The 18662-nt window shown below is 36.2% G+C and overlaps 1 protein-coding gene across 1 annotated transcript in view; it reads right to left on the bottom strand.

Annotated features, from left to right (window-relative positions):
- The window catches only part of CLIC4 (chloride intracellular channel 4), an 81473-nt gene that overhangs the window by 7820 nt on the left and 54991 nt on the right, over window positions 1–18662 (bottom strand). Inside the window, exons 3-4 of the mRNA XM_065875292.1 lie at window positions 15597–15722; window positions 7988–8094 (exon numbers count right to left, since the gene is read on the bottom strand). Of these exons, the coding sequence (XP_065731364.1) occupies window positions 7988–8094; window positions 15597–15722 (233 nt within the window). The remainder of the gene's footprint in view (window positions 1–7987; window positions 8095–15596; window positions 15723–18662) is intronic.

Raw genomic sequence — 18662 nt, 5'->3', positions numbered from 1 at the left:
TAACATAATGACTACAAACTTTGGCTTAGAACTGCCACCAAACGTTTGTTTTCTATTTGCCCTCCTGTTCTGTGTTCTCTTCTTCTTTCTTGCCTTCTTTTGGATTAAGGTTTTTTTTAAATTATTATTCATTTCCCCCTCTACTTGTGTATCATACATTTTTTCATATAATTTTTGAATTTTATTTTTTTATACAGCAAGTTCTTATTAGTCATCATTTTATACACATCAGTGTATACATGTCAATTCCAATCGCCCAGCTCATCACACCACCATCCCCACGCCCCCGCAGCTTTCACCCCTTGGTGTCCATACATTTGTTCTCTACATCTGTGTCTCAATTTCTGCTCTGCAAACCGGTTCATCTGTACCATTTTTCTAGGTTCCACATATATGCATTAATATATGTTATTTGTTTTTCTCTCTCTGACTTATTCACTGTATGACAGTCTCTAGATCCAACCACATCTCAACAAATGACCCAATTTCGTTCCTTTTTATGGCTAAGTAATATTCCATTTTATATATGTACATATTCTTTATCCATTCATCTGTCGATGGGCATTTAGGTTGCTTCCATGACCTGGCTATTGTAAATAGTGCTGCAATGAACATTGGGGTGCATGTGTCTTTTTGAATTATGGTTTTCTCTGGGTATATGCCCAGTAGTGGGATTGCTGGATCATAGTATCACACATTCTTTTGCTAGACTTTGTTTCCTTGACTTACTAAAGCTTAATTATAACTTTTACCACTTCCAGGATAATGCAAGGACCTTAGAACACTCTAACTGTATTTAATTTCCCTCCTGTCTCATACGCTACTATTGTTTTGTGTATTAATTTGACTTTTTTTTTTTTGGACTGCGTTGGGTCTTCATTGCTGTGCACAGATTTTCTCTAGTTGCGGTGAGCGGGGGCTACTCTTCGTTGCGGTGCACAGGCTTCTCATTGTGGTGGTTTCTCTTGTTGCGGAGCACGGGCTCTAGGCACGCGGGCTTCAGCAGTTGCAGCACACGGGCCCTACACGGGCTCAGTACTTGCGGCTTGCGGGCTCTAGAGTGCAGGCTCAGTAGTTGTGGCGCATGGGCTTAGTTGCTCTGCGGCATGTGATATCTTCCCAGACCAGGGATTGAACCCATGTCCCCTGCACTGGCAGGTAGATTCTTAACCACTGTGCCACCAGGGAAGTCCCTGGACATATATTTTAAATCCCAGAAGACACTACTGTTCTATAAGACAGCATTCATTTCTATTTTATATTTATACTACTCTTTGCTTTCCCTTCCTTCCTGCATCTCTGGGTGTTCATCTGAAATCATTTTCCTTCTGCCTGAAAAACTACTTTTAGTATTTTGTTTAGTGTGAGTCTGCTGAGATGAATGTTCAGTTTTTGTTTATTTGAAAATGTCTATTTTGCTTTTACCATTTAAAATTCATAAATAAAAAACTAATATATTAATCATTACATTCTTATAGTAATTTTCAGTTGAAAAACTTGGTGAACATATGTTAAGAGAACTGATTCTCAGAGCAGCCATGGGACATAGGATGGGTAGATATTATCCTATCTTATAGATACTGAAATAAAGAAGAGACTTTGCCTTTTCTCAAAATCAAAGAAAGGAGATCTGACATCTTGGAATTTGACTTGTTACGACTACCTGAAATTATAAATTGAACTGTGAATTTTAGAGGCTCACAGAAGAGGCAGTAAGAGAAAGCTGACTGGTCAGCAAGTATATGGATCCAGGGCTATAAACATAAATGTCACATCTTGAGGCAAGAATAAAATATTTGGATGTGTTTGCTTTCACTTTGGGAGGGTATTTCACGGCTTACAGAATGCTAATTCGTTTTCTTTTAACTCTTTGAAGATCTCATAACACTGTCTTCTGGATTCACTGTTTCTGTTAAGAATCAGTGCTCAGTCTTATTGCTTTTACCTTGAAGAGCTTTCTTTCTCTCTGCCACTTTTAAGATTCTATCTCTGGTATTCAGCAATCTGACTATGACGTATACAGGTATTGTTTTATTTGTCCTGCTTGGGTTTTGTAAGGCTCGACTCCATGGCTTGTTATCTCTCATCAGTTTGGAAAATTCTTGGCAATTATCTAGCTATAGCTTCAATTCCATTTTCTCCTCTTATTCTGGGATTCCAGTTATACACATGTCAAACTTTTTTTATTGTGCCCCATATGTCTTACACTCTTTTATGTGGTTTGTTTTTTTTTGTTGGATTTGTCTTTTTATCTCTCTGTGCTTCCATTAGCTATTTCCTTCTGACCTATCTTCATGTTCACTAATACATTCTCATCATTGTCTACTCTGTTAAATTCATCTATTGAGTTCATAATTTCAGATATTGTATTTTTAAATTCTAGAACTTCCATTTGATTCTTTTTTATAATGTCCAGTCCTTTGCTGTAATTTTCACCTTGTTCTTTTACTTTTGAATATATATAAGTTATTTTAAAGTATCTGATAACTGAATACCTTGTAGTTTTTTAAATGGTTTCATAAAATGTATTAGCTGTATTCAGTCCTTGATATGGGTACTTTCTATTACTATTAGATTTTTAAAGCTGGTAAATTTTTAAACTCAGGGCTGGTTTATATTAAAATAATAGTCTACTAAGTCAGGAACTTCTTTCTTCATATTCTTGTTAAAATTAATGCATCGTTCTTGCTCCCCAACCGTACTATATGTTCTTTGAAGGTAAAGTCTGTGTCTTGTGCTTCTTCTTCTGCATATCCCCTTAAATTCATGGCACTTTACCTCAGCATATGGTGGACACTTGGTCAATGTCTGGACCAGACTGAGAAAGGCCAATAGTTAAGTATAAGAGTTTTGAGTTTCATAAATGTATGAAGTTCAAAAGGCAATTAGGTGAAAATGTAGAATAGACACTTTTCAAGTCAGATGATTGAAGATATTTATACCTGACTTTTATATCTTCGTGGGAAGCTGAGAATAAGGTAGGTACTACATATTGCTATAGAGCACGTAGCCATTTAAAAAATGTAAAAAAGAACTGGTAATATTTTTAACCTAGGTAAATATCAAACAAATTGGAATGTGTTATGTCAAGTGATAGACAACAAGATTAAGATCAAAGAACTACCTGTTTTATTAACAGAAAGTCGCTCTAGCCATAGCCAGGATCAAGCTAGTTTATTTCTTAGAGAAAATAGTTAAGAAACAGGCCAACAGAACCCAGTAAAATAAAGTTGACGAGTTAGGGGAGCTTAACTGCAACTGGGGAAGTGACAGGGAATCAAGCCATTTAAAGATAAAAGATCAAAAATATAAAGGCAATAAATATAACCTTTTATTAATTACATACAAGCTGTTAATAATGCATGCAGTCAGCTGAAATGTAAAGTTTATAAATTAACAAGAAAATGCAATGTGAGAAACAGCTACGTTAGTAAGGAGTCCAGGGCATGATGGAAAATTTTCACGGTTGCACTTAAAAAGAAAAAAAGGAGACAGCAGAATCTCAGGACTGTAAAAGAACAAACTTTTAAGATTCAATATGCTTCCTGTCAAAAGCAGTGAATACAAAATAAACACATATTAGATATAAGGACTTGTTCTTTGATCAGATTACAATGAACAGGATCATGACCTATAAGGAATACTGAATTCAAACACTGAAATAATGTCTCAAACGGCACTTGAGTGGTATAACAAGTGCAAGCAAGTTTATGATCTCTGATCTACTGTAAATTAATCCTTTTCCTGAATTAACTCTCAAAAGTATCCAATAGAGAAATAAAATATCCTATATTTCCAAGGTTTACAATATACAATGCTTATGATCCTAGCTGTAAGGCATGGACTAAAATTCAGAAGCTAGCAGAACATTACAATTACTGCTCTATAATTTTGGACGTAGCAAAGTACCTGCAATGAAGTTGAACTGCTGTACTCGACCAGAGTGTTAGTGATTTTTCATAGTTAAGAACGTCAGGAAAAAAAAAAAAAAGAATGTCAGAGTAAAGGGCATATTAATGAAAACAAAGAATGCTGAATTAGTTTGATACAATTTTTATGTATCAAACTAAGGAATGGACAACAAAACAAAGAAAAACGAGGTAACAAAGTTTTAAAGACAAACCATCACAAAGGAACGTGAAATTGGTTAAAATAAAGAAAATGTCAAGATTAACCACTAGAAGGCAGTAGCAGTCCATCAAAAAGTAGCTCTTTTTTTTTTTTTTACACCTTTATTGGAGTATAATTGCTTTACAATGGTGTGTTGGTTTCTGCTTTATAACAAAGTGAATCAGTTATACATATACATATGTTCCCATATCTCTTCCCTCTTGCTAGCTCCTTGTGTTTTGTAATTAAAAAGTAGCACTATTATTCTCTAATACCCCTACTGTAGTAATGCCGTATCTCTAAGGAGGTATTTCAAAAGTTCTCAAAAAAATTACTAAGTACCCCAGAGGCCATACGATCAGTTTTTAAATTAATTGTGAAAATCAAAATATTAACACATACTCTCTCTCTCATACACAGACACACACAAACACACCAGGGAGAAGCATGGAGAAATGAATACTTTCACATTAGTGGGAATAGAAACTATTATAGTCTTTGGAGAACAAAACCTTTTGACCTATTTGAAATCTAGCACAAGGACACTGGCAGCACAGTGTGTCATAATAAAAAACGAGGCAATCTAAATGTCTATCAGTAAGGAAATAGTTAACTAAAAATCCATATTATGGAATATTAAGCAGCATTTCTAAAAAATGAGGTAGATCTACATTTTGATATTAAAGTATTTCTACCATATAGTACATGATAAAGATAACTGAAGAATGTATATATATATATATATATATATATATATATAAATACACATTTAAGTACAACGTGTGCATAGAAAAAAAGAAGGATACATACTAACTGCTGGGGAAGAGTTTATATGATATGACTAAGAAGGGGCACTGAAATTTTATTAATTTCTGTACTATTTTAACTTCTTCAAAAAGCATGCATTATTCTACTACTTGTATAATTTGAATGAGTAAAAGCGCAAGGCAAAAAGCATTAAATGTAACAAGACAGTTACTGTTGTAGAAAAATATAATTTACAGTGAAGAAAAAAATTATGAGCACTTACATGGACAAAACTATATTTTAAAGCTACTGCTAGTTTTAATAAAAGGGTAATCTTACACAAGCAATTTTTAAATGCCAGGTAACACATCAGTGGAAAACAGGGAGAGGTAATAAGTATTGAAACATGATTAAATACCCAACGCAGTTTCATTGCTACAATGATGAACAACCATCCTCTGACTCCACACACTTTTCCGGAGAGAGACGGAAAGAGAGAGATGGATGGAGAGAGGGAGGCAACTAGGGAGGGAGAATAAATCTTGAATACAAAGCAACGGATCAGAATCTAAAGATTCCTTGCCTCCATTTAAAAGTGGAAATTGGGACATTATGAAATATGCCTCGGAGGCTATAATGGCAGATTTCATCACTGCTAAATTCACTGATCTCTTAAGAATGTTATAAACATCAACAGACTAATAAATTATCTATTAGTTACATTTGGGAGCTTAATAAGTTATATAAATGAATGAAATCACAGAACTGAAAAAAACTTAGGAGATCTGGGACAGGTCATAATGAACCCATCCCATAAAAGGAATTACCCATTAATTTCTCTTTTAATGCTTCAAAAAAAACAAGCTGTTACTCCCAATCACCTCAGACATGTTACTGAAAGAATTACATGTTTTATCTATCTATCTATCTGTCTGTCTATGTTTCCTTTCATTTATTTTATTCTTTAAATCATATTTGCTTACTCTGTACCCCAATATAAGCATTGGCCCTTCTCTTTCACTTTCACTAGCCAATTGCTATAGCATCTAGGCATCTAATCCCTTACTTAAATAGAATTAGCTCTTAAAAGGTCTTAAAATTGTCCAAACACATTGGATTTTATAAAACATTTAATAGGTTTTTAAAACTAATCAAAGGCTTGCCTACTCTGATTTACCATGTAAAATGACAAATCCATCTTCATGTAAGTTGTTTATTGTTTGGGGGAATTAGGAGGTGGATGACTAAGGCTTATTTAAGGCATTTAATTGCACTGAACAGACAGATAAGAGACCTGCAACAAATATACATAAGGGAGACCTGTTAAGCTCCAAAGTGATTTGGAATACTGTTTTCTAAAGTCCCAAGGCAGTGACAGGCCACTGTGGGGGGAAGTTGCTTGGTAACTGGAATTCTTATTTACCAATAGGTAATTTAATGTAAAAAGCCTTCTAAATTCTGCACTGTGTAATCCATTATGTTGTTTGTTCTTATTGGTTACAGCATTCTAAGGACAGTAAGTGTAGGTGGCTACTTAAGACAGTAACAAATTGATAGGAACAAACAGAATACAAAGTTATACTTAAATGAGTCACTTTCTCCCCTATTCTCTACCCCCATCCCATCCCTCAAAGCAATTGGTTTTGTTGGGTTTTTTTAAGCAAACACATTTTATTTCCCTCTCCTCCCCACCAAGTGTCAAAATAAATTCAACCACCCTCTAGTTTCCAAAAGCCACACAGAGAAATAAAAACATTATGACTTTAACTAAGAGAGTTCAAAGAACTATGCAGCAAGAGCATCTGGGTGTAAAAAAACAGTCACCTGCAGGAAGGAGGGTAGAACAGAAAAGATACTGTCTGTGGATAGGAGGGGCTCCAGTATAACTGTTTACCTAGTATATAAAATTCTCAGACAGAAACAGTAGTCAGAAAGAAAAGCCAATTACTAAGGAAAATTGCTCCCAAACTAAGGCAGCTACTGAAACACATTTAATAAGCCAGGCCTGAGCACTAAGGTTTTCCCTTCGCTATAGAAAAAAATAAAAGGCTGAATAGCTTGGAAATCTACCCACTGAAATAACATAAGGAAATCAGCAAATGTTTCAATTTTTTAAAATGTTTATTCTTGCTTAACCAGCACTGATATTTTTTCCCCTTTGGTATTCTTGCTCATTTGCTGCCATAAACTCTACCCAAAGAAACCCACCCAAGCTACCAAAGAGTCTAAAATTATGATGGATTATAGTGTCTTCAGGAGTTGGCTCTTTGGTTATTATTGTTACTTTTAATTAAACACTAATGCTCTCTCTATATAGTTTTCCTCAGGAAGAACAATGCTTAACACCCTAAAGAGAAGAAAAGGGGAAATGACTGAATGGTGACATTAAGACAAGGTTCATTAAATGGGACCTCTTTCTAAGAGGCTTCCCTTTACTATATGTAAGTTTGGTAAATGAAATAATAAGATAGTGTCTTTTAATAAATAAAAGAAGGAAGTTGCATCTGTACTACCTAAACAATTCTCACCATGAAAATATGACTTGAAACTAAAATTTTAATTTTAGGATATGGAGAAATTTGGAAGGCTGGTGAGTCCAAATCTCTCTTAGAGCAACTCCAAAAACTGCTCTTAAGGGTAATTAGCACAAAAATCCACCCAGGCTGACTTCAGGTTGCTGGCACGGATAATAAACAAAGATTTGGAAACACTTTAAATTGCACTGTATCCACCTATTCCAACCTCCTCAACCACCCAGGCCACTGTTCGTGAGGCCATAGTTTTCTGTATAGCTCCCTTAGTGGTAACTTCTCAGAAGAATATGAGAACAAATTTATTCAATAAACATTTTATCACACATCTGCTTTATGCTAGGCACAGTCCCACTAGCAAGAAACACAGAAAAAAGCAATTTAAGGACTTACCCTGGTTTATCCTCAAATCTCTGATCAACTGTGAAAGCCAGTTTTTGATACTTACGGGAATGTCTGGCCTCCAAAGTAATCATTTATAATCACTGTCATAATAGGGATTTTTGGTCTTTGTTCCCGTTTTTGTTTTGTTTTGGGGTATTTTTGCGGGAGGGGGGAATGGTTCTACAGTGCTAATTCAATCATTTGGTTTTTTTTACCTTCATTAGCCTCTGGCCTTGAATTCTTGATATATGCAGAGAATTTGGCAAAGATGTCCATTCCAGCGGTATTTGATTCTGGGTGTTTTGGTGAAAGCTTTAAGTACCTAAATGAAAAATGTAATAACGGATTATAGATCCTCCAAAGATACATTAGCATAAATTCTCTCAATCAAACCATTGTGCTAGCAGTTACTAGACATCTTTTAACAGTTATTACTCTAAGAAATGCCATGATCTGTTTCCCATGATATTTTTAAGATGTGTTTTTTCCTTAGGAAACAAAGTTCTACACAGTGTTTTTGTTCACATATTAATATTCTTGGCAACCAAAGCTCATCCACACTCCACCTCCATTTTATAAATTAGAATGCTGGGGAAACAGTCTACTTGTTCAGAGACTTGTGCCAAGCCCATGGGCGTCTTGGAAAGAGAACTCTAGAGCAGAGCTATCCAAGAGAACGTTCTGTGATGATGGAAATGTTATATATTTGAATTGTCCAAGATGGTAGCCATTAGTGACTTGTGGTTATCTGAATACGAATTTAAATTAATCATAATAAAGTTAAAATTCATTTCCTCAGTTACACTAGCCACATTTCAACTGTAGAGCCTTCTCAAATAGGAATGCCAAACAGACAGATCTTGGGTATGCCACACACTGAGCCAGCCATGTAAAGCCAGTACCACAGAACCCTGACAGGAGGAAGAGTCTAAGCTGCCCAAGCGTAGATTAAGGACAAAAACAGCAGGAGGCTGATCATTCACTTTCCTACACTCAGGATTTTCCAAAACCTCCCATATATTAAATATTCTAAGGGTGACAATGAGCAACAGAAAAATAAGACATCAGGAATTTTGCTAACAAGTGCTCTGTTGTGTTGTTACAAAGTCTTTCTACTTTGAGAAAAGACATTCATGACACAACAGCTTTTTTAAAAAAACACACACAAATGTGTATGTCATATACTTAAATTTTCAAACACACATACCCAATGTTTATTTCTTCCTCAAATTGGAAAATACATGTGAAAAAGCCCAATTCTTTACTTCTCCCTTCAGCAGAGCTTGTATCAGCTCCAGAGAGTCAGGACTAGAGAAGTCTAGACTCTTGAGCACCACTTTAGGGAAGACCGACCAGCTTAAAAGCCCTGCAAAACGGGCTGGGGGCCGGTAAGACTACGGAAAAAATCTTACATTGAACTAGTTTAGATTTATTCATATATTTTAAGATGCTGTCTTACTACTTTTCTTTAAATTAAAAATGAAAGTGAGGTATTTTTAGAAAAAAATTTGTTCAGTTGCAAGCTGTAGTTTCAGGTTAGTTTTTATATTCGTATCTTTTACGTTTGCCATTTTAAATTCAAGAAAAGATACATCTTCTAAATTAGACATAGTACTATATTGGTAAGGAGAATATAAAATATCTATTGAATACCAACATGCTCAAGTTATTTTCCTGTTTAATATCTATTTTTAAGCTTAAAGAGTTCTTCATAATTAGAAATGAAATTAATTACATAACAAGCTTTTCAGTGAATGATTATAGTAAATTTCACCTGTGTGTGTATGTATGTGTATATTATATATATGTGTATGTGTGTATATATATGTATTTTTTTTCCTGCTAACTATAGAAAACTTTACCTTCTCTCTCTTTTTATTTTCCCTGCCTGAGCTGAAAGAGTTAATTCCAGCTTCAACATTCCTGAATTTCCCTTGACTATGAAAACAACCAGCCTCTAATTTAAATGTTTCCACCGCTTATAATACAGTACCTTCACTGACTCATTCCAAACAAAAAATAGTGCAAGGAACAAAATATACTGAAGTGCCTCTTCAATATATCTATGACTTCCTCTAGCCAAGTTTCCAGATTTACTTCTTTTCCCCAACCAATATTTAGCAGTACCAACTTTTTCTAATGAAGTTAACTTCATAATTCTCATAATAACTTATAGAAAGGTAGGCCTGAACTACAGATTATTTATATATTCATTATTCATGCACATATTCATTTATTCTAAATATTAAGTATCTACCATGTGTCAGGAATTGTACTAAGTACTGGGGTTGTAATGATCAGCACATAGAAGCATGCTTACTAGAGATCTATTTTAATGAACAGGTAAAAATTAAAGACTTGCAATCAGCATATCCTTTATTCATATGGAAATAGATGCTGTTACAATTCTTAAGAAAAACAGTGTTCTCTAAAGCAGGTTAAACATGCCCTATTCTCCTCCTCTAAGACAATTAAATTTGTACTATTAATTTAGTGCATACAATACTATAGTTACAAGAGACCACTCACCTCAATCTCTCATTTTGCCTAAAAGGAAATTATATTCCAGAAAGCTTACATAGTTGGCCCCAGAATCACTGGACTAGTTAAAAGTATTGTCAAACTGAAACTCACATCTCCTGTCCCCAGGTCCAGTGTTGTTTTGTTTTTGTTTTATTAAAGATCACGTTCTAAAAGATAAGTCAAATGCTAAACTGGTAGGTCCAAAATCAGCTGTCAACTTTTTTTTGCATTCCCCCCAAACACTGGATTTTAATAATTCATTATTAGTAGTTTTAGCAAACTGCTTGATAAATCAATACTTTTCAATTATTATGAGCATTCACTTAAACATTTAACAAAAGGAAGGCAAAAAATTAATAAAAGGCTATGTGTCAACAACAGAATAGACATGTGCATCCAGGGTAGACTTTCAGATCAGTCCTTTATCACATCCTGTATTACATCATGGACTATTATTAATGGTAGACTAGCTAAGAATACTTCCATCCTTTAAGAAAGATCTCAAACATTTTCTCCTTCCTTGTGTTAATGTAAGAATAAAGTGTGGTTATACAGTCTATTAAATTATCCCTGTAAACTCAAGTTTCGTTATATTTCTCTTTAAAAAAAAAAAAAAGGCGGGCTTCCCTGGTGGTGCAGTGGTTGAGAGTCTGCCTGCCAATGCAGGGGACACGGGTTCGTGCCCCGGTCCGGGAAGATCCCTCATGCCGCGGAGCGGCTGGGCCCGTGAGCCATGGCCGCTGAGCCTGTGCGTCCGGAGCCTGTGCTCCGCAACGGGAGAGGCCACAACAGTGAGAGGCCCGCGTACCACAAAAAAAAAAAAAAAAAAAAAAAAAAAAAGGCTTAACAGTTTATAGAACTCTTCTCCAAAATTATCTAGCTTCCTCTATCCTTTTATCAGTAAGTTAGCCAAGTATACAAGCCTGCTTCAGTTAAAAACCCAAATATCCAAGTTTTTTTGAAAGCTTTTTTTGGGCAAAGTAGTTCCTTCTTTCAAGCAAGGGGAACTGAAAAAAATATCCCCAGAAGAGAAGAAAGACAGTTTCTTCTTTAAAACCTATAGTTACCTAGACCAGCAAAAGTTCCTTGATTTTATCTTTTCATCAGTCTCTAAATTCTAAACAACTCTAGAATAGACAGTTGCCTGTATTTGTACTTGTCATGATTAAATCAGAAATGCTCACATAAAAACCCCTCTGTTCTCAGTATCATCAAATGCCAAAAACATGTTATTAGAAATGCTAGATTCTAGTCCACCAGCTTGTACAACTCTTCTGCCTTTTGTCCTCATCCTATCTGGAAACAAGAAGGCTTACAATCAGTGTGAGTAGGGTCAGCTAAGGACCTGAAGACCTCCTTATCTTACAGAGAAAAGGCAGACAGCCCCTGGCTGCCCTAGAACAGAAGAAAGGAAGAAGAATGTATGTGGTGGTCCCAGAAACACTTCCTCCTCTCATCCTCTAGAAGCAATTCTGCATGACAGAGAATATGCTGTTTGATCCGCATTTCACATTATGTGTTACAGAGCCCACTAAGGGCAAGGTACTCCCAATCCAAACATGCTGTTCCAATGCATATAAATAAAAACTCAACAGAAGTTAAACCTCACCTACTTTTAAAAAAGGATTCATTAAATTAAGTTTGAAAACCACTTTCAGTCCCACTTGGTCATCACAGTAAAACAAACTACCTTTGCTTTTTATATTACCTACCCTTCCTCTAAACTTGAGCTAGCCTTCAATTTTGTACTCACTAAAGCACAATTACAATTAAAGACTCACATTTTACCTTTTACAAAAGTCAAACATAGGTTTTTGTTTTTACTTGGCTTTGAAAGTAAGTATGCCAGCTCTGCCACCATGAACTGTGAAATCTTGGACAAATTATTTGGATTACTCATCTTCAGTTTTTTCATAGTCTTTGAGAGAACTGAGATAATCCACAAAATAATGCACAGCGCATGGCACATAATTAGCACTTGAATGTTAGTTCATAATAGCAGAGGCATTAGTAACATCAAAAATACTCCCTTCTATATAAAGTAAAATTTTAAACTTTATTTAGAAACTCTTCAGAATATAAACTTCAACATAAAAACAAGGAAAATTAACCACAGAGAGAATTTAATGGATTATGAACCCTTTATAACAGAAAGATCTCCAAGTTTTAAATTAAATTATTTAAACCAAAAGAAAAGATCATTCCTGGTTAGAGTTTCTCTATGAATATGCCCAAATGAAATGAAGCTGAATTTTCTCTATATGAAAAGCAAAATGAGGGAATTCCCTGGCAGTCCAGTGGTTAGGACTCCGTGCTCTCAATGCCAAGGGCCCAGGTTCAGTCCCTGGCTGGGAAACTAAGATCCCACAAGCCACATGGCACAGCCAAAAAAAAAAACAGAAAACAAAAAAAAGCAATGTGAAAATGTTTATTTTCAAGGTCCAATTCAAAAAGCTATGGTGTCTTACAGAGTACTGGATGCCAAAAAAATTGAATATTTTGATATTAGTTCTACTACTTCTGTTAATATTTATTCCCTCTGAGAAAAATAAGAAAGAATAATGAAAATTATTTTTGTTGCTGTTATTGCTGCTATTGTTGAAGAAGAAGGCTAGAAGAGAATATGAGAAAATGCCCATTTTACTGAAATGGTATATAATGTTATCAGCATACTTATTTCAAAAACGTAAATATCCTTGGAAGGATTTACACAACAAACATTTTAGACAATGCTTTAAAACAACATACAACTTCCTTCACAGAGAATGAATGCCATTCAAACTGTTTCTCTATTTTTTTTTTTTTTTTTTTTTTGCGGTACGCGGGCCTCTCAATGTTGTGGCCTCTCCCGTTGCGGAGCACAGGCTCCAGACGCGCAGGCTCAGCAGCCATGGCTCACGGGCCCAGCCGCTCCGCGGCATGTGGGATCTTCCCGGACCGGGGCACGAACCCGTGTCCCCTGCATCGGCAGGCAAACTCAACCACTGCGCCACCAGGGAAGCCCTGTTTCTCTATTTATAATTTAATGTTGATACAATGATCACCAGTTATGAGAGGACGATCACTTCCATTAGTGTCTGAGGATAAGATGGCAAATATGGAGCTTTCCTTAGAGCTGACAGACTTTAAGAATAAAAAGGGTAAAATATACATACATACATAAAAAGAGTAAAAGAGATCCAGTAGGTTCTATGATGCAAAACAATATCTGAAAAGTTATTTCTACTAAGCTGAATGCATGTTCATAATAGTTCCTTACTTATGTGTATACAGCTTCAATTTATATTTTTACAAGGATCCCAGTTTCAATTTATCAGTATTCTAACTATATACATGGCCTGGAGGAAAAGACAAATATGGTTTTAATTAATGTTGGTCTAGAGAAACTTTACTAGGGATGGAAGGAAGGTTAGGACTCCTGGACAGTAGAGATAAAAAAGTGTTGAGGCTTACATATGGCTGAGTCACTTCACTGCACAGCAGAAACTAGCACAACACTGTGAAGCAGCTACACCCAAAAAAATAAAAATTAAAAAAAAAAAAGAATTTTGAGGGTCTTAGAAAGACAGGAAGGAAGGCAGAGAATAAGCTTTAGAATACACGATTAAGAAAATGAATTTTGGGGCTTCCCTGGTGGTGCAGTGGTTGAGAATCTGCCTGCTAATGCAGGGGACACGGGTTCAAGCCCTGGTCTGGGAAGATGCCACATGCCACGGAGCAACTAGGCCACATGCCGCGGAGGAACTAGGCTCGTGAGCCACAACTACTGAGCCTGAGCATCTGGAGCCCATGCTCTGCAACAAAAGAGGCCGCGATAGTGAGAGGCCCGCGCACCGCAATGAAGAGTGGCCCCCGCTTGCCACAACTAGAGAAAGCCCTCGCACAGAAACGAAGACCCAACACAGCAAAAATAAATAAATTAATTAAAAACAAAAGTACCAATGCCACCGTGGATGTGAGGATTAAATTAGTCAATGCTTTAAAAAAATAAAAGAAAATGAATTTTAAGCTTAGTATAAGATTGCTAAACAGAGGGCAATTCTGTTCACAGTTGAAGATGGGCTAGTTGTAGACAGAGGTGTCATTATTCATATGTCTCCTGGCAGTCTTCCTGCCTACCATCCCCAACCTTGCATGCTACGCTCCAGCCACAGCTTTAGGTCCCCCAAAGAAACACTATTTATTCAAAATTATTTTTCTGCTTGGAACATCTATCATCCCTTCATTCACCTGCTAAAGGCCACATTTTTTTTTTTTTCAGTTAAAGCTCAGTTCAAGTGTTATCTCTTTCTATAAAGCCTTTTCTGATTCTACTCACTCTCCCATGGCACCACTATCTCTTCATACGTATTTGACTGCACTTCTTGAGAGCAGGAACTATCTTATTAACTATTACATCCATAGGGCTTTGTTGCCCAGTAACCGTTTGCAGGATAAACTAATGAATGAAGGAATGAATACTGATTAACTATTATTTTAGAACTCTCACCCATTAATCCCAATTCAGGGAAATTTATCTGTATATATGGAGGGTGAAAAACAACTAACATGAAAAGGTTTGGGCCAGAAGAAACATTCCAGTTTTCAGGATAACGAAACTGGAAAAGCCTAAAAGAAACCAATGATGCTTTGAACCTATGCCAAGATTACATTATGATGAATAGTTGCAATTTAGGTAACTGTCATTACAGTACATCTATTCCTCAACTACACCTCACAATATAGTAAATAGTTGAGTACTTTAAAATCATTAACCATGTGGGCTAATATGCAAGACTGGGGGATCCAGAATACCTCAAAGAAATACATAAATAAAAATGGAATCCCAGGGACACAATCTAAAAAGTTAATTCCCTTGGGTGGTAGCTTCAGAAAGTTACCTTTAAAATGGCCTGATAGGAAATCTCCCAGCAACCTGTACCACACTCCTGCTTAGATATTCTGGCTGGGTTCAGTTCAGTCTTTCCCCATCTTTTCTTCTCCCTAAACTTCTCTCTCATTTTGGGACCTCAAATAACCAGTCTTTCCTGACCTATCTCATGTGTCTCAAACCTACTTTCACAAGGTATTCTATAGCTTAATCAGATTCCTACCTTTCTTGGTGTGGCTTACTGGCCTACCTGGCAGCCAATTCTGTCATTTGTGTAGCATTATAATGTATGAAGAGAAGTGCTAGTCATTCCAACTTAATGCTGTGACAATTTAACTCAAGTACAATCAGGAGAAATGTCTCTAACGGCCAAATAAGACAAACTTTAAAGAGATGACAATATTTCCATGCATATTTTCTTCAGTACTCACTTGGGGGGGCATAAGACTTCTTCAAGAAATTCTTCAATCTTATTTACATCCGTTTTGACCTCATTGTTGAAAGTTATAAATGGTGGGTGGGTCCCCGGAGCCAAGTTCTGCAGGTCTGCAGGCTTCCTGTTAGACAAAATAGTGGTCAAAATCAGGTCATTTTTTACTCTAACTGAGAAGCAACAATACTTTACATTCTCAGAGTGATTCTAAATTTTAAAATATATAAAAATGAATAAGAAATAGTATTTTTTCCACTAAGTATAACAGCCACAATAGTACTCTAGTAAGAAGCAAACATCCACAAAGCACATAATTTAGGAGAAAAAAATTAAAAGTCTTTGATTTTAACCAAAGACAAAGTTCTTCATTCTCATTCCAAATGTAACTGAGGTACTTATTAGAAATGGAGGTGGAATGAGGGGAAGAAGACTTGGGAAGGTCAGTCTCTAGTCTCAACTCTGGCACCAACTCACTGTGTAAAGACGGGCAAACTATAGCTTCTCTACTTCTCTAGGCCTTCCTTTTCTTTTCTTTTTTTTAATAAGAAAGAAGAGCAGCTGATTCCTACAGTCCTTTTCCATAAGATTTCAAATTCAAATGCTACTTCTCCATTTTCCTATAAGTCCAGACTTAACAATGAAAAAGATTATGAGATTTGACTATCTAATATCAAAATTACTTCAATATATAAAAAAATAGCATAAACAAAGGTAAAAAGCAACATAGAATGGAAAAAAATAGTATAGTAAATAAGAAGGATTTTGTCCAAATTCATCAAAAATTCAAGTAGGTATGGGTGAAAATAAATTGATAAGCAATAGGTAAGTGAATGCATGGAAAAGTGTCTGAGAACCCAATCATCAAAGAAATTCAAAATTAAGTAATGAAGAAATTTTCCTCCTATGAATTAGGAGAAACTGAAAATACACAGGACACTGATAAAAATGGTGAAACTGTATGCTACCCTATTAAAAAGCAAAATGGCTCACCTAAGCCTACCAATGAATCCTAGAGTCAATAACATGACAGATACGGTGTGCATCCTAATGATAAAATATGAGGCATACATCACCACCTATGAAATATTCTTACCAAATAAGTCAAACCTGACTCTAAAATTAAGTCTCCTTGGGCAGCTGTCTCTAAAATTGTGATCTAGGGGACCCTTTCATCAGATGGTCCATGAGGTCAAAACCATTCGCATAATACTGACATCATTTACCTTTTCCACTCTCATTCTCTCATGCCTGTACAGTGGAGTTTCCCATAGGCTACTTGGTGTGTGTCATCACAAAGTAATATATACAGAAGCGGATATGAGAATCTGTCTTCTGTCAAGCAGACATTAGATAGGTACAAAAATATAAAACAGGGCTTCCCTGGTGGCGCAGTGGTTGAGAGTCCGCCTGCCGATGCAGGGGACGCGGGTTCGTGCCCCGGTCCGGGAAGATCCCACATGCCGCGGAGCGGCTGGACCCGTAAGCCATGGCCGCTGAGCCTGCGCTCCGCAACGGGAGAGGCCACAACAGTGAGAGGCCCGCGTACCGCAAAAAAAAAAAAAATAAAATAAAAAAAAATAAAACAATGCCACTCTTCTCACTAATTTTGTTTTGGAAAATACAGATATTTTTAATTCTTAAAAAATTTTGTGATAACAATGAGTTCATGATTGTTTTACTTAAATGAATTAGTAAATATTTTAAATTTCTCAGTTTTAATTTCTAATATAGTAAAATCAACAATAACTGAAAGCTCTTTGAGGTCCTCAATAATTTAAGTGTATAAACGGGTCCTGGGACCAAAAAGTTCATTTACAGGAAACACAAGGAGTTACAGAACAAAGTTAAATGATACCACAAGGAAGCAATCAGCCAACTCCAGAATCTGGGGCAGTCTACAGTTCAACTAATTAGATTTCTACCAGTCAATGGCATGGGGACAAAAAGCCACAAATGGGAGTTTGAACGGATTGTTGTGGATTAAGAAAAATTTAAGAGACATAACAACCAAATATGAATAGAATTCGTTTGAATCCTAATTTGAACAAACCAGCCAAAGATAAGATGTTTTGGAGACAACTGGGGAAACTGGATTGTACACTGGGAACTAGATGTTATAATGGCATTGTGGATAGTTAAGGACCTGTCATTATTGTTTGGAGATGTACACTGAAATGAGTAGAGGTGAAATGACAGGATTCCTGGGATGTGCTTTAAAATATTTCAGGGAAAAAAAGAAAAGAAAAGAAAGAACAAGAAGCAAAAAGGGGACAAAGCAACTGGGAGCAAAATCTTAACAGAACTGAAGTTATGGGGAAGTTTATTCTTTCTGTGTATATGTTTGAATACTTTCATAATTAAAAAGATGAACTTAGGGCTTCCCTGGTGGTGCAGTGGTTGAGAGTCCGCCTGCCGATGCAGGGGACACGGGTTCGTGCCCCAGTCCGGGAGGATCCCACATGCCGCGGAGCGGCTGGGCCCGTGAGCCATGGCCGCGGAGCCTGCGCGTCCGGAGCCTGTGCTCCTCAACGGGAGAGGCCACAACTGTGAGAGGCCCGCGTACCACAGAAAGAAAAAAAAAAAAAAAAAAAGATGAACTTAAAAAATTTAAACTTAAAAAAATATTAATATAATATATTGCTTCAAAGAACTTTTCCCCCTACTATAGACCTTCCTTCCTTCCATCCTAACCACAAATGCATGGAATTTGAATAAATAAAGGATATCTTTAAGTGTATCATGAAGGTGAAATACTTTGTCATTAAAAAGAATTTTTAAAATAGAGTGTACCCTAAAATCTATACTCACCCCAGATTTTCAATTATGGTCTTATTCATATCAATTCTCTCTCTTTCTCCCTTTCTTTCCCTCCCATTGCCCTGCACACACCCCCTTGTCTCTCTCTCAATTTAGGTTTGGAAAGTGCCTCATCTATTACTACATTCCAATCAAATATATAAAGACTTATTAATTATAATTAGTCCAAATGTTCTAACTCAGAGCCTCCCTCTACTCAAGTTCTAGAGCCTATCTCCTTCCCAAGCCAAAGAAAAATAAGACTATC

This window comes from Phocoena phocoena, chromosome 1 (assembly GCF_963924675.1).
Source record: "Phocoena phocoena chromosome 1, mPhoPho1.1, whole genome shotgun sequence".
Lineage (NCBI taxonomy): Eukaryota > Metazoa > Chordata > Mammalia > Artiodactyla > Phocoenidae > Phocoena > Phocoena phocoena.
This window is presented reverse-complemented; position numbering and strand designations above follow the sequence as displayed.